Source organism: Lynx rufus, unplaced genomic scaffold (assembly GCF_022079265.1).
Source record: "Lynx rufus isolate CCGP_SWC_20201006 ecotype Redwood Valley unplaced genomic scaffold, mLynRuf1.p SCAF_7, whole genome shotgun sequence".
Taxonomy (NCBI): domain Eukaryota; kingdom Metazoa; phylum Chordata; class Mammalia; order Carnivora; family Felidae; genus Lynx; species Lynx rufus.
Window position 1 is genome coordinate 83,791,839 of NW_025814889.1, and position 12,769 is coordinate 83,804,607.

At 55.4% G+C, this 12,769-nt stretch overlaps 1 protein-coding gene across 2 annotated transcripts; it reads left to right on the forward strand.

Moving 5' to 3' along the window:
- The first annotated feature begins 5,408 nt into the window (after positions 1 to 5,408).
- GLI1 (GLI family zinc finger 1) lies at positions 5,409 to 12,652 on the forward strand. Of its 2 annotated transcripts, none has more exons than XM_047065378.1 (11): positions 5,409 to 5,505; positions 5,737 to 5,829; positions 6,105 to 6,300; positions 6,509 to 6,653; positions 6,855 to 7,088; positions 7,175 to 7,312; positions 7,640 to 7,789; positions 8,868 to 9,032; positions 9,524 to 9,754; positions 10,229 to 10,496; positions 10,908 to 12,652. In XM_047065378.1, exons 1-11 carry the CDS (start codon positions 5,409 to 5,411, stop codon positions 12,650 to 12,652), a joined length of 3,462 nt encoding a protein of 1,153 aa, XP_046921334.1. The 2 variants fall into 2 exon arrangements, with proteins under 2 accessions (XP_046921334.1, XP_046921335.1); XM_047065379.1 differs by having other exon boundaries at positions 6,999 to 7,088.
- Positions 12,653 to 12,769: the final 117 nt, after the last annotated feature.

Here is a 12,769-nt window from a genome sequence, read left to right on the forward strand (position 1 = left end):
GGGAAAACCCAACAAGTATGAGTCATAAAGAAGGGCTGGGGTGATAGTCTAAAGGGATAGGTTTTCAAGGTAAGGTCTGGGGACCCCTGAAAGGTCCCTTGAGACCCTTTCAGGAGTGTTCACAAGGTCAAAACTACTTTTATAATAACACTAAGATGTTATTTGCCTTTTTTATTTTCATTTTCTTAAAAGTATACGGTGGAGTTTTCCAGAGGCTATGTGGCATGTGATTACATCATCTTTCTGACATCATTGTTAATGGGATGTGTGCTTGTGTACTCTTGTGTTACAAACTTTTTTTTCAGTTTAATTTCTAATATAGTACATTGATATGAACCACACAAACAAAAGTTCAATAAATGTTCAGAGTGTAATGGGGGGTGCCTGGCTCTCTCAGTGGGTACAGCATGTGACTCTTAATCTCTGGGTCATGAGTTCAAGCCCCACATTGGGCATGGAACCTAATTTAAAAAAAAAAAAAGAGTGTATCGAGGTCTTGAAATCAAAATGTTTGAGAATCACTGATCTAGAGACCTGGGTGAAGAGGAAAAAGTAGTGTGCTCTAAAAAAGCTTCCCTGAAAGAAAAGGCAGATGGCTGGGACAGGAGCATATGTAGGGTGACCAATGGTCTTACCTTCTTCTCCAGTGACCATTGGTGTTGCCTGACCCTCTGGGTATAACTGATGTCTGGGCCAAATTCATATGGGGGAGGGAGGGTCAGACAGGACTCATGCTATGCTCCCCCACAGTTCCTACCTATATTTGTAGGGCCTCAGTCCTCTCCTTAGTTTTACCTTTTCCCCTTGACCCTCAGTCTGAACAGTTAACCTACTAACTCTCCAGGCCCCAGGAGGTGGCTCTTGGAAGCAGAGCTAGGATGTGGGAGGTCTGTCTGAGGGGTGACAGGAAAGGAAGAGACTCCTTTTCCTCACCATGTTTTCTCCCCTTTCTCATAAAGAAAGGTCAGAGAGACTAAAATAGCTGCCCCTTCCCCTGCATCCAGTCACCATGGCAACACAAATCCAAAGGGACGGGGCACTCCCCTATCAGACACTACCGTTCTGTACAAGCAGCCTCTTCTAGTATGCCTTTGCATTTCTTAGGGCTCGTACAATCCCCTCCCTGGGCTCCTAACACGGCTTTGCTGGGGGGACTTGTTAAGCCTCCTACTTCTTCAGCTCCCCCAGTCTACTCCGCTTCCAGACTCTGAGAGAGTGTCATGTGCCAGAAAAGCCAGCAGAGGGCGCAGACAGCCTGGAAGCGCAGGAAGCCGGCCGCACGGAGGTGCGGAGGTGCCCGCAGTCTCCAAAACTTCGAGACGAGGGAGAGCGGGGGTTCTCAGAGGAGCAGTGCTTCCATCCCAGGGTTCCTCAGTAGCCTTGTGAACCGCGTACTCTGCGCCCAGATCCTCAGCCACTGCTTCTCTTTTTTATGCTCTATAGACCCCTCACTAACAAGCCAACTCTGTTTCAGTGCCATTTGCACCAAACCCCAAATCTGTCCCAACCCCTTCATATGTTCCATTGAAAGAGTGAGGCGGGCAGATTAACTACAGGATGGCATAATGCTCAGTTTAGCACCAAAGTCGACGACACTACCTCCAATATTATCTTTCTCGCATGGACTCTTTCGTCGCTTCTGCTCCCCCCCCCCCCCGCCACTCCCTAATATATTTCTCAGTTTTTTCAGGCTCTGGTTGGGGGCCTCTTCGTGGGCTGCCGTTCCAAGGATCCATGCCGGGATTTATTGCCCACCACCAGCAGCGTGTTCAGCGGGGGGGGGGGGGGGTAGGCAGTATAGGGTCCCTCAAGGGAGGGGGAGGATCCTGGGGGTCCTGGGGGTGCAATAAGCCCGGCACCCCCTCTCTTGCTTTTAGCTACCCCGCCTCATCTTCCAGAACTGCAAGAGGGAGGGAAGTAGAAGGGAGGTGAGAGGCTAGCGGGAAGAGCGGCGGCGCGCCAGCTGCTTGAGCGAGAAAAAGTTTTTGCAAAAGGGAAAAAAAAAGTTTGCGCTTCTCGCGGGTGGTCCCGGCTCGCGGCCCGGCGGGCTGGGCCGGCGGGAGGGCTGGCGGCCAGGTTAGGGGGGGTGGGGGTGGCACTGAGGCTGCGCTGCCGTGGCCCTGTCCGCCCCCCCTCCCCACCGCACACCCCCCAGCCCAGACTCTAGCCCTGGACCGCGCATCCCGAGCCCAGCGCCCAGAAGGAGGTGAGAAGGGGGGCAGGCGGGGGACCACCTGGGAGCAGTGGGGGAGGGGGCCCGAGGGGATGCCCTGCTTGCGAGGGACTCTGCCCAGCGAAGAGGGAGACCTGGGGGACACAGGCAAAAAGGGGGTGGGAGAGCCTGGGGTGAGGAATAGAAAGTTTGAAGAATTTTTTCATTTGTATCTCCTTTCTCTGTATCTTTTTTTTCTTCTGACAGTCTCTGTGTCTCTGTCTCAGGCAACCGTGGATCTCTTTGTCTGTCTCCGCCTCTCCCATATATTAGAAACATCTCACTTTCGTGAGGTTGGGATGAAGAGGCTGGAGGGACGGCTAGCTGGAGGTCTGCGTGGTAGACAGGCAGCTCCAGGTGTGTCCTGAGCGCCGGCAGGAGGACGTCAGTGTTTCTGAAAGGAGGGAACAGCTAAGGAGAGAGCCCTAGGTGGGGTGGGGATGGGTGTGTGTGAGGCGACAAAACCAATGGGGGACGGCTAGGCTTGAACCCTGACCTGTCTTGTGACAGATGTGCTTGCTGGTGCATGTGTTCTGAGGAAAAGGAGTGTCTTCTCGACTAGGAAGGGAGCTGGAGGGGCCAGTGTCCAGTTTAGGCCCTAGAAAGACTCCTCAAGGAATTCGGACTCCCGAGTCCCAAGGGCTGTGGACGGGGTGCTAAGGAGGAGCTGAGGAGACCTTGTCTTGACCCTCTGACCTCAGGACCACCAGGACGGCTGGGGCCAGCCGCAGGGAGACCCCTACTGGGACTGGGCGGGACCACTGGCCACTGCCTGCCTATGTTTCCCTTTGGACACCCCCCCCCCTCCCGAACGGGAGCCGGGGGCCGAGGCCCCTCCTCTGGCTCAGACCACCCTGCCTGCCCTTGCTCCCCGCTCTGAAGTCTCTTTCAGGCCCGGTGACCCCGAAACAATCCGCCCTGGGCAGCTAGCTTTGGGGATAGGATTAGGGAAAGGGGATCCCATAGTGACTGGGGAGTTAAGGTTTGGGGGCTGGCGACCTGGGGTCTTCATAAGACAGGTCTTTACCGTCTAGTGGAAGGAGAAGGCGGGGCAATTTCCCGGGGGAGTTGTAAAGGGCCGGAATTAGGGTGGTTTTCCCTATGGGGGCGGGGCCCAGAGACCACCCCCACCCCCCCATTAGCTCCCCGGCTTCCCCAGCCAGGCGGTACAGACCCGCCCTTGACGTCACTCAGGGGTTCCCGGGGGTCTGGAGGGGTTAACCCTTGGGAAGCCAGATGTGATAATCAGGAACCCAAGGTGTCCTGACCCCTCCCTTTCCCCATACACACCTTATTTTATTTACCCAGTCACTTTCTGTCCCTATAGTTTGTGGATTCTTCTTTCTTTTCCACCCACTGGGACACCCACTCTCCAGCAGTGCCCCCCACCCTGGGCGCCACTACCAGCCTTCTGGATGCACTAGGGGGAGGAGGGAAGAATGTGTCCCGCCTCTCAACTCCCCCCGCCCTCCCTCCACTGCGGCTCGCTCGACTGGGCTCCCGGGGCGGGCGGGGGAAGCGGAGCTGTCTGCAGCCAGAGCCTGCGGCGGCGACTTGGGTGGGCCGAGGAGGCACGGGGGCGGGGAAGGCGGGACCGGGAGGAGGGGGGCGGGGCCTACTCCTGGGAGTTGGGGAGCGGGGGTGCGAGGGGGACTCTGGAAAATAGGGAGACACAGAAGATGATTCAGGGCTCCAGCAGGGGAACCCTAGAGCTCCCTGCCCCATCCTGCGCTTTCATCCACACCCCAGAAAAACTTGACTGAAGCTGGAAAAGTTGGCGAAATTTTCCTGTCACTAGTGTGAAGGGGAGACGTGGGTGGGCTGCGGCATGCGTGGGCGAAGAGGGATGTTGCCCCATTTACATCGCGACTCCCCTGCGGCTGGGCAGTGGCACTGAAAGGTGACTGAGTAGGCACGTTTGGGGGAGTCTCTTTAGTGTTTGGGGGGTCGTTTGCAAGCCCCCGCCTCCTTCCCCTGGGTGAGTCATAGAGGAAGGAGGCGGGAGAAGTGTCCCCCCATCCAGCTGCCAGCCAGCTGTGCCCCCCCCCCCCCCACACACACATAGTGCCAAGGTCGAGTTGGGAGGTCTTGGATGCGGGATCCAGCTCTCCGCAGGGAAAGGAGGAGTTAGGAAGCATACAACCCAGGCTGTGGAGCTTGGGCTGGGTCCTGGGGTCCGGGTTCCGCTCCCCATCTTACCCCGCCCTCACCCTAAATCCCAGCATCCCGGGATCACCCACCGCGCCGGCCGGCCCGCTCCCGGTCGTTCTCCACCCTACCCCGCCCCACCCCACCCTCAGTCCCGGGAGACCAGAAAACCCGGGGTGGAACAAAAACTGGAGTTTGAGGAGAAGAGCGGACAGCAGCACCCTCTCCTCCCTCACAACTCTTCTCTAATGGATGGTGACTTTGTTTTTTCATTCTTCCAAAGCCTTCTCTTACAGTCCCTTTCCTGTTTCCCCCAAACAGACCAAAAGAATTAGATGGGTGCCCAGATTCAAACCACCCCAGAATAACACCAGTTTCCACTCTTTGTACTCAACAGACCCGGGAGGCTTCCCTCAGAAACCTTATCCCCTTCTATACACAGTTTCTGCCTTAGAGAGAAAAAGGCAGATCTTCCTTGCTCCCTCCGGGCCCCAATCAGCCGCTCAGTCTGGGCTGTGGCGAGAGCTCCCTCTGCTGGATACTGGAGAAATTGTGGACGGGTTGTCCCCGGGCTGGAACAAATGAAGGAAAGGAAAAGGGGCTTCGCAGCGCTTGAAGTTAGATGCTCAGCATGAGTTCCCCCATCCCACCCCTCAAAGCTGGCCCATTGTCACAGCAAGAAGCAATAGAGGCCCCATGGTATAAAATCGCTTGAGGCTCATATAGGCTCAATTAGTCCATGACATTCCCCCACCACCCCCCACACACACTCGCACTCGCATAGACCACCCAGGCAAAGATCCCACTCAGTTCCCACAAAGATCCCCAAGAGTGCCTCTGCCTCTTTGGGACTTCTTTTCTTACCCTCACCCTGTCTGTGTGATGCTCGATTCAATTTGATTTCCTGTGGCAGTTGTCTTAGAGGGACTCTGCCTGGGGTTCTATACCTGACTTAGCTATCTGACCTTCCCTGTTTCCTTCCCGCCTTTATAACTTGCAGATCTCCCTTCCCCTCCTGCAGTGTCCCCACACTCGCCTCTGAGACACCATGTTCAACTCGATGACCCCACCGCCAGTCAGTAGCTATGGCGAGCCCTGCTGTCTCCGGCCCCTCCCCAGTCAGGCCCCCAGCATGGGGACAGAAGGTCAGTGCAAATACCAATCTCTGGGTCTTGAGGACTGGCAGCTCTCTCAGTCAGCCTCAGGGGTCCCTCTTCCATTTCCTACCCCATGCCAGTTTCCAATCCATAAGAAGATTTGAGGCTTCGTGTCGTAGAGGCTTGGAATATGAGATCAGGCCTCTTCCTGGGGTTTCAACGTGAGGCCTTACGTGTCCCCCATTCCTATTACTCATTCTGGCCCTCTCTCTTTTCTAGGACTGCCCGGTCTGCCCTTCTGCCATCAGGCCAACCTCATGTCTGGCCCCCACAGTTATGGGCCAGCCAGGGAGACCAACAGCTGCACTGAGGGTGAGGCCTCAAGCAATATCTCTTCCCTTTCTGCCCCTCTGGGACTTGTCCCAAATAAAAGAGTGGGTGGGGGGTGGGCAGGGGCTCTAACTTGGAAGAGGAAATGCTTGGAGATCGGAGCAAGGGGTCAGAGCATGATCAAGAAGTCACAGATGGCATCAGTAGGGCAAAGCAGAGTCAAGTGTCATTTTTTGTTTGAATCAGGACCCATGGGTTGGGTGTATGGAGACACACGCCCCATTTACTATAGCTGTCTTCCCTGTTTCCTGCCCCAGCCACACTCTTTCCTCCTCCCCGAAGTGCAGTCAAGTTGACCAAGAAGCGGGCACTCTCCATCTCACCTCTGTCCGACGCCAGCCTGGACCTGCAGACAGTTATCCGCACCTCCCCCAGCTCCCTTGTGGCCTTCATCAACTCACGCTGTGCATCTCCCGGGGGCTCCTATGGTCACCTCTCCATCAGCACCATGAGGTGCAGATAGCCTTGGGCTAAGAGGCCCCCCTAAAGACCCTACCAAACCCTACTAAAAGCCTCAAGCCCTCCAAAGCACTTCCCTGGAACTGCCTCAGCCACTTCCCATACCATCTTTCCGAAACATTCCAAATAGCCCAAGAACTCCTGCAACTTTCTGAGCTGACAGTCCTAAGTAACTCCGTCTCCTCCTCCTCCTCCTCCTCAGCCCATCTCTGGGATTCCCACCCCAGATGAATCACCAAAAAGGGACCTCGCCTTCCTTCGGGGTCCAGCCCTGTGGTCCCCATGACCCCACCCAGGGTGGGATGATGCCGCATCCTCAGTCCCGGGGACCCCTCCCAACTTGCCAGGTGAGAGTCCTCATGTCGCCACTCAGTTTCCCTCAGCTCAGAGCGGGTGGTGGTGGACTTTATGGGGCAAGGTGAAGGAAGGACAGGGGATATAAAAGTTTTCAGCAGCAGAGAAATAAAGGGGTATTGTTGCCGGGGTTCACATGTTGGGGTTGAATCCTACTCTTCCAAATGAGATCCCCCACCTTTTGCCCATCCCAGTGCAGTCTGAGGAGGAAGTCTCTTCTAAACCCAGGGGTTCCAGCTGCTTGGGTGGGGGCACTCAGGGCAGGAAGACCTGGCTGGGCTCCCTCTTCCTTCTGCCCACTTCTACCTTCATCACCCTCACCTCTTCCCTTGGGGAAGCTGAAGTCTGAGCTGGACCTGATGGTTAGCAAGTGCCCAGAGGAGCCCTTGGAGGGTGATATGTCCAGCCCCAACTCCACAGGCACACAGGTAAGAGGGGCTGACTTTGCCTCTGAAGCCTGAGCTAAACAAAAGCCGTCACCCGAGTGACCCTAGGATCATATCTTCTGCCCTAGGATCCCCTGCTGGGGATGCTGGATGGGAGGGAGGACCTGGAGAGAGAGGAAAAGCCTGAGCCTGAATCCGTGTATGAGACTGACTGCCGCTGGGATGGCTGCAGCCAGGAATTTGATTCCCAGGAGCAGCTGGTGCACGTGAGCCCCAGGGGGTAACAGGAATGCTGGCTAGGTCTTGTAGGACATTCTGGTGGGACCTTGTGGAATCAGGCTAAGGGCAGGAGGTCAGGATCCTGAGGTCAGAGGTTGAGTGCCTGGTGCAGCAGGCAGAAACTCAGGAGCTATAGCTTTGTTTTAGAAACTCTGGAAGAACTGAGAGGCGGGCTCTGATGTTCTCTCTGCCCCTTCCCCCTGGGAAGTGAGGCCTTGGGGGAATATGGTGGGATGGGGAGGTCAAGAGAAGGTCTGTTTTGCATCTTGATGGCATAAGGGAACCTCAGAGAGCCTCTGTGTCTCCTCCTTCAGCACATCAACAGTGAGCACATCCATGGGGAGCGGAAAGAGTTCGTGTGCCACTGGGGGGGCTGCTCCAGGGAGCTGAGGCCCTTCAAAGCCCAGTATATGCTGGTGGTCCACATGCGCAGACACACGGGCGAGAAGCCACACAAATGCACGGTGAGGCACCCACTTTCCAAGCTCAGGGTCCCTCCCTAAACTGGGGCTCCCCACCAAGGCAGAGCTCATAGGACTCTCATGGATCCTAGGCACTTTTGCCTTCATTGGCCACTTCCTCCATAAACAAGTATTTAAAAACTGTATATTATGACTGTGTTAGTATAAAAACAAACATATTGATATTGCATATTAGGACATTCCCTGGACCTAAAAGTTATTTTTCCCTTGCTTTTAAAAGAAATTAGAGGGGCTCCTGGGGGGCTCAGTTGGTTAAACGTCCGACTGCGGCTCAGATCTAGCGGTCCGTGAGTCCGAGCCCTGCATCGGGCTCTGTGCTGACAGCTCGGAGTCTGGAGCCTGTTTCAGATTCTGTGTCTCCCTATCTCTCTGCCCCTCTCTAACTTGTGCCCTTTCTCTCTCTCTCAAAAATAAATAAACCTTAAAAAAAATTTTTTTAATTAAAAGAAATCAGAGGCGCCTGGGTGGCTTAGCTGGTTGAGCATCCAACTCTTGATTTCAGCTCAGATCATGGTCTCATGGTTGTGGGATCGAACCCCGCTGGGCATGGAGCCTGCTTGAGTCTCTCTCTCTCTCTCTCTCTCTCTCTTTCTCTCTCTCTCGTCTCTGCCCCTTCCCCCCAAGTGTGCATACTCTCTTTCTTTCTCGAATAAATAAAAATAAAAGAGGTTAAAACATTTTTGTGGGCCCCTGAAAGTACTCTGGGCCCTCAGCACTGTGCCTACCACTCTACCTAACGGAGAAGGGAGAAGCTCTGTGTCAAGGACGTAATACACTCCCCGAATGACCCCATCCTAAGGCAGTCTCAGATCCTTGTACAGGGAGATCTGCTCCGGCTTGACCAGGAGATGCTCATTGCCTCATCTCCGTGTCCCTGCAGCCAGAGTGACCCTAGCTTCTTGTTTCTCCAGCTCTTGCCTGCCCTTGTCCCTGAATTTTGGGAACTGCTCTCCCATCTTGAGTTATATTCTCTAATGCACATCCCTTTTGAGGTTTACAGTTCTTCTAATCTCCATGTCCTTCTGTCTGAGAGCTATCTTTTGACCCCAACATCCCCTAGTTTGAGGGGTGCCGGAAGTCATACTCACGCCTTGAAAATCTGAAGACACACCTGCGATCACACACGGGTGAGAAGCCATACATGTGTGAGCACGAGGGCTGCAGTAAAGCCTTCAGCAATGCCAGTGACCGAGCCAAGCACCAGAATCGGACCCACTCCAATGAGGTGAATGCCCCACCTAAAAGACCCTCCCCACTTGAGAAGCCAGCTACTGGGGAGATTCCCCCGTAAGAAATCCCTTAGCCCAGCACCCGTTCCACAGAGGTGAGTCCCCACCCCACCCCTGCCCCCTACAACTTAATTCACCTGGATAAGGCCTTTCGGAAACCAAGAATTTCCACTTACCATCCCCACCCCCCTACCTCTAACCAGCCAAAGGGCCAACCTAAATAGACCCGTTCTAACTGGAGGAGACACCTGGTCCCTTCAACTCCTGACTTTATGAGGCCTCACGGATCGGGGCTGTCAGTTTTCCTAATCTTCCCCTTGACCCTCTTGTTTTTCACTCCAAGGGTCCCGCTCTCCTTAGTTCCTCGGGCGTTGTGCATTTCTCCCTGATCCCCTCGTCCCTACTCGATGCCACCTCTGCTTCCCGTTCCTTCTGCACTCTCCCGCTTTGATTTCTTTGCCTGCTGTCTTCACTGTCCACTCAACAGAAGCCGTATGTGTGTAAGCTCCCCGGCTGCACCAAACGCTACACAGATCCCAGCTCACTTCGGAAACATGTCAAGACAGTGCATGGTCCTGATGCCCATGTGACCAAGCGGCACCGAGGAGACGGCCCCCTGCCCAGGGCATCATCCCTTTCCACAGTGGAGCCCAAGAGGGAGCGGGATGGAGGCCCCATCAGGGAAGAGAGCAGACTGACCGTGCCGGAGGGCACCGTGGTGAGCCGGCCTGGGTGACCCCTGCCTCCACGCCCCATCTGCCCGGCCCACGTTCTTCTAGTCCCTTCCAACTCTTCCATGTCTTCTGTAAATCACTCTTCTGTGCACAGTCCTCTAGTCTCTTGTGCCAGTGGTGCTCCTTGGGCTACCCCAAATTGAGAGATTTTAGTGTAATTAATTAATCGGTTTAACAAACTCTTATATGGGGCTTGGTATATTACTCTAATTTATGTATGGTTTACATGCATGATTCACATGTAATATGTTTATAATTTCATATACGCACAACTTCATGATAAAGGGGCTTATTTTCCGCATTTTCAGATGATGAAACTCAGGCATAGACAAATTGTCCAAGGTCACAGAACTAAGTGCGAATTTGAACCCAGGCAGTCTGTGCTCCAGTCTAGGCTCTTCTTAGGGAACTGGGGGGAAGTGGAGACAGGCCACCCTCAGACCTCATTTTCCCCACAGAAGCCACAGCCCAGCCCTGGAGCCCAGTCGTCCTGCAGCAGCGACCACTCCCCAGCAGGCAGTGCAGCTAATACAGATAGTGGTGTGGAAATGACTGGAAATGCGGGGGGCAGCACTGAGGACCTGTCCAGCTTGGATGAGGGGCCTTGCATTGCTGGCACCGGTCTGTCCACCCTTCGCCGCCTTGAGAACCTCAGACTGGACCAGCTACATCAGCTTCGACCAGTAGGACCCCGGGGCCTCAAACTGCCCAGCCTGACCCATACTGGTGAGACCTGGGTGTGGGAATAGTTGCTGGGCTGAGGTCTGGACCTCCTCTGAAGTCAGGAGGACTTCACCCTTCAGGGCTGCCCTATATACCTTTGTACAATTAGGAAAAGGTCCCCTTTCCTCAAGACGCTTCCTTCCATCTATCAGGTAATTGCGATATACAAAGTCTATAATGTGAATGCCTAGGTCCCCTAGGGCTGTGCAGTGTGCAACCTATACAACTGTTCATGGTGGTTCTGAATCCCTGGTGACCCAGATGTAGAAAGGGCATGGGAGGAGACAGAACTGATTGGTCAGCATTAAGGAGCCTGTCGCTGGGATTCCGGGACAAGGCTGTCCCCATGAGGGAGGCAGGGTGAGATGCAGACGGCCCCCTGACCATCCCGTCTTTTCTCCTTATCACTTGTAGGCACCCCTGTGTCCCGCCGTCTGGGGCCCCCACTTTCTCTTGACCGCCGCAGCAGCAGCTCCAGCAGTGTCAGTTCAGCTTATACTGTCAGCCGCCGTTCCTCCTTGGCCTCCCCTTTCCCCCCTGGCTCCCCACCAGAGAATGGGGCATCTTCTTTGCCCGGCCTCACGCCTGCCCAGCACTACCTGCTCCGGGCAAGATATGCTTCAGCCAGGGGAGGTGGTACCCCACCCACGGCAGCAGCCAACCTGGATCAGATGGGGAATCTTCCCGCACCTTCCTGGAGAAGCCGAGCTGAGTATCCAGGATACAACCCCAATGTAGGGGTCACCCGGAGGGCCAGTGACCCAGCCCGGGCTGTTGATCGTCCTGCCCCAGCCAGAGTCCAGCGGTTCAAGAGCTTGGGTTGTGTCCACACACCCCCCACTGTGGCAGGGGGAGGACGGAACTTTGATCCCCAACTCCCAACCACTGTCTACTCACCACAGCCCCCCAGCATCACTGAGAATGTTGCCATGGACACCAGAGGGCTACGGGAGGAGCCAGAAGGTGGGACCTCCATGATAGGCAGTGGTCTAACCCCCTATATGGACTTCCCACCTACTGATACTTTGGGATATGGGGGACCTGAGGGGGCAGTGGCTGAGCCTTATGGAGCTAGGGGTCCAGGCTCCCTGCCTCTTGGGCCTGGTCCACCCACCAACTATGGGCCAAACCCCTGTCCCCAGCAGGTCTCCTATCCTGAACCCACCCCTGAACCATGGAGTGAGTTCCCTTCCCACTCTGGGCTGTACCCAAGCCCCAAGGCTCCAGCTGGAGTCTACAGCCAGTGTCCTCGTCTTGAACATTATGGACAAGTGCAGGTCAAGCCAGAACAGGGGTGTCCAGTGGGTTCTGATTCCACAGGACTGGCACCCTGCCTCAATGCCCACCCCAGTGAGGGGCCTCCTCGCCCACAGCCTCTGTTCTCCCACTACCCCCAGCCTCCCCCTCCCCAGTATCCCCAGTCAGGTGCCTATACCCAGCCACCCTCTGATTATCTTTCTTCAGAACCCAGGTCTGGCCTGGATTTTGATTCCCCCACTCACTCCACAGGACAACTCAAGGCTCAGCTTGTGTGTAATTATGTTCAGTCTCAACAGGAACTGCTATGGGAGGGTGGGGGCAGGGGAGATCTCCCAGTCCAGGAACCTCTCTACCAGAGTCCCAAGTTTCTGGGGAGTTCCCAGGTCAGCCCAAGTCCTGCCAAGGCCCCATTGGCCACATATGGACCTGGCTTTGCACCTAACTTGCCCAGTCACAAGTCAGGTTCCTATCCCACCCCTCCACCGTGCCATGAAAATTTTGCAGTGGGGGCAAACAAGGCTTCCCATAGGGCAGCAGCACCACCCCGACTTCTGCCCCCACTGACTACTTGCTATGGGACCCTCAAGGCAGGGGGCACGAACCCCAGCTGTGGTCATCCCGAGGTGGGCAGGCTGGGAGGGGGTCCTGCCTTGTACGCTCCTCCTGAAGGGCAGGTGTGCAACCCTCTGGACTCTCTTGACCTTGACAACACTCAGCTGGACTTTGTGGCTATTCTGGATGAGGCCCAGGGGCTGAGTCCTCCTCCTTCGCATGACCAAGGGGACAGCTCTGAACATACCCCACCTCCCTCCGGGCCCGCCAACATGGCTGTGGGCAACATGAGTATCTTACTGGGATCCCTGCCTGGGGAGACACAATTCCTCAACTCTAGTGCCTAAAGAGTGGGGAATCCCAGTAATCACAGATCCATTTCCTAAAGGGTTTCCATCCCCACAGAGAAGTAGGGAGGAGGAGCCATAGCCCCTGGGATGCCCCAGGGATGGGGGGTATGGGTG

Coding starts and splice junctions, on each gene's coding strand:
- GLI1 (XM_047065378.1), top strand. CDS start 5,409: ATGTTCAACTCGATGACCCCACCGCCAGTCAGTAGCTATGGCGAGCCC. Junction 6,654..6,854: donor GACCCCTCCCAACTTGCCAG/GTGAGAGTCCTC, acceptor TGCCCATCCCAG/TGCAGTCTGAGGAGGAAGTC. Junction 7,089..7,174: donor CCAACTCCACAGGCACACAG/GTAAGAGGGGCT, acceptor CTTCTGCCCTAG/GATCCCCTGCTGGGGATGCT.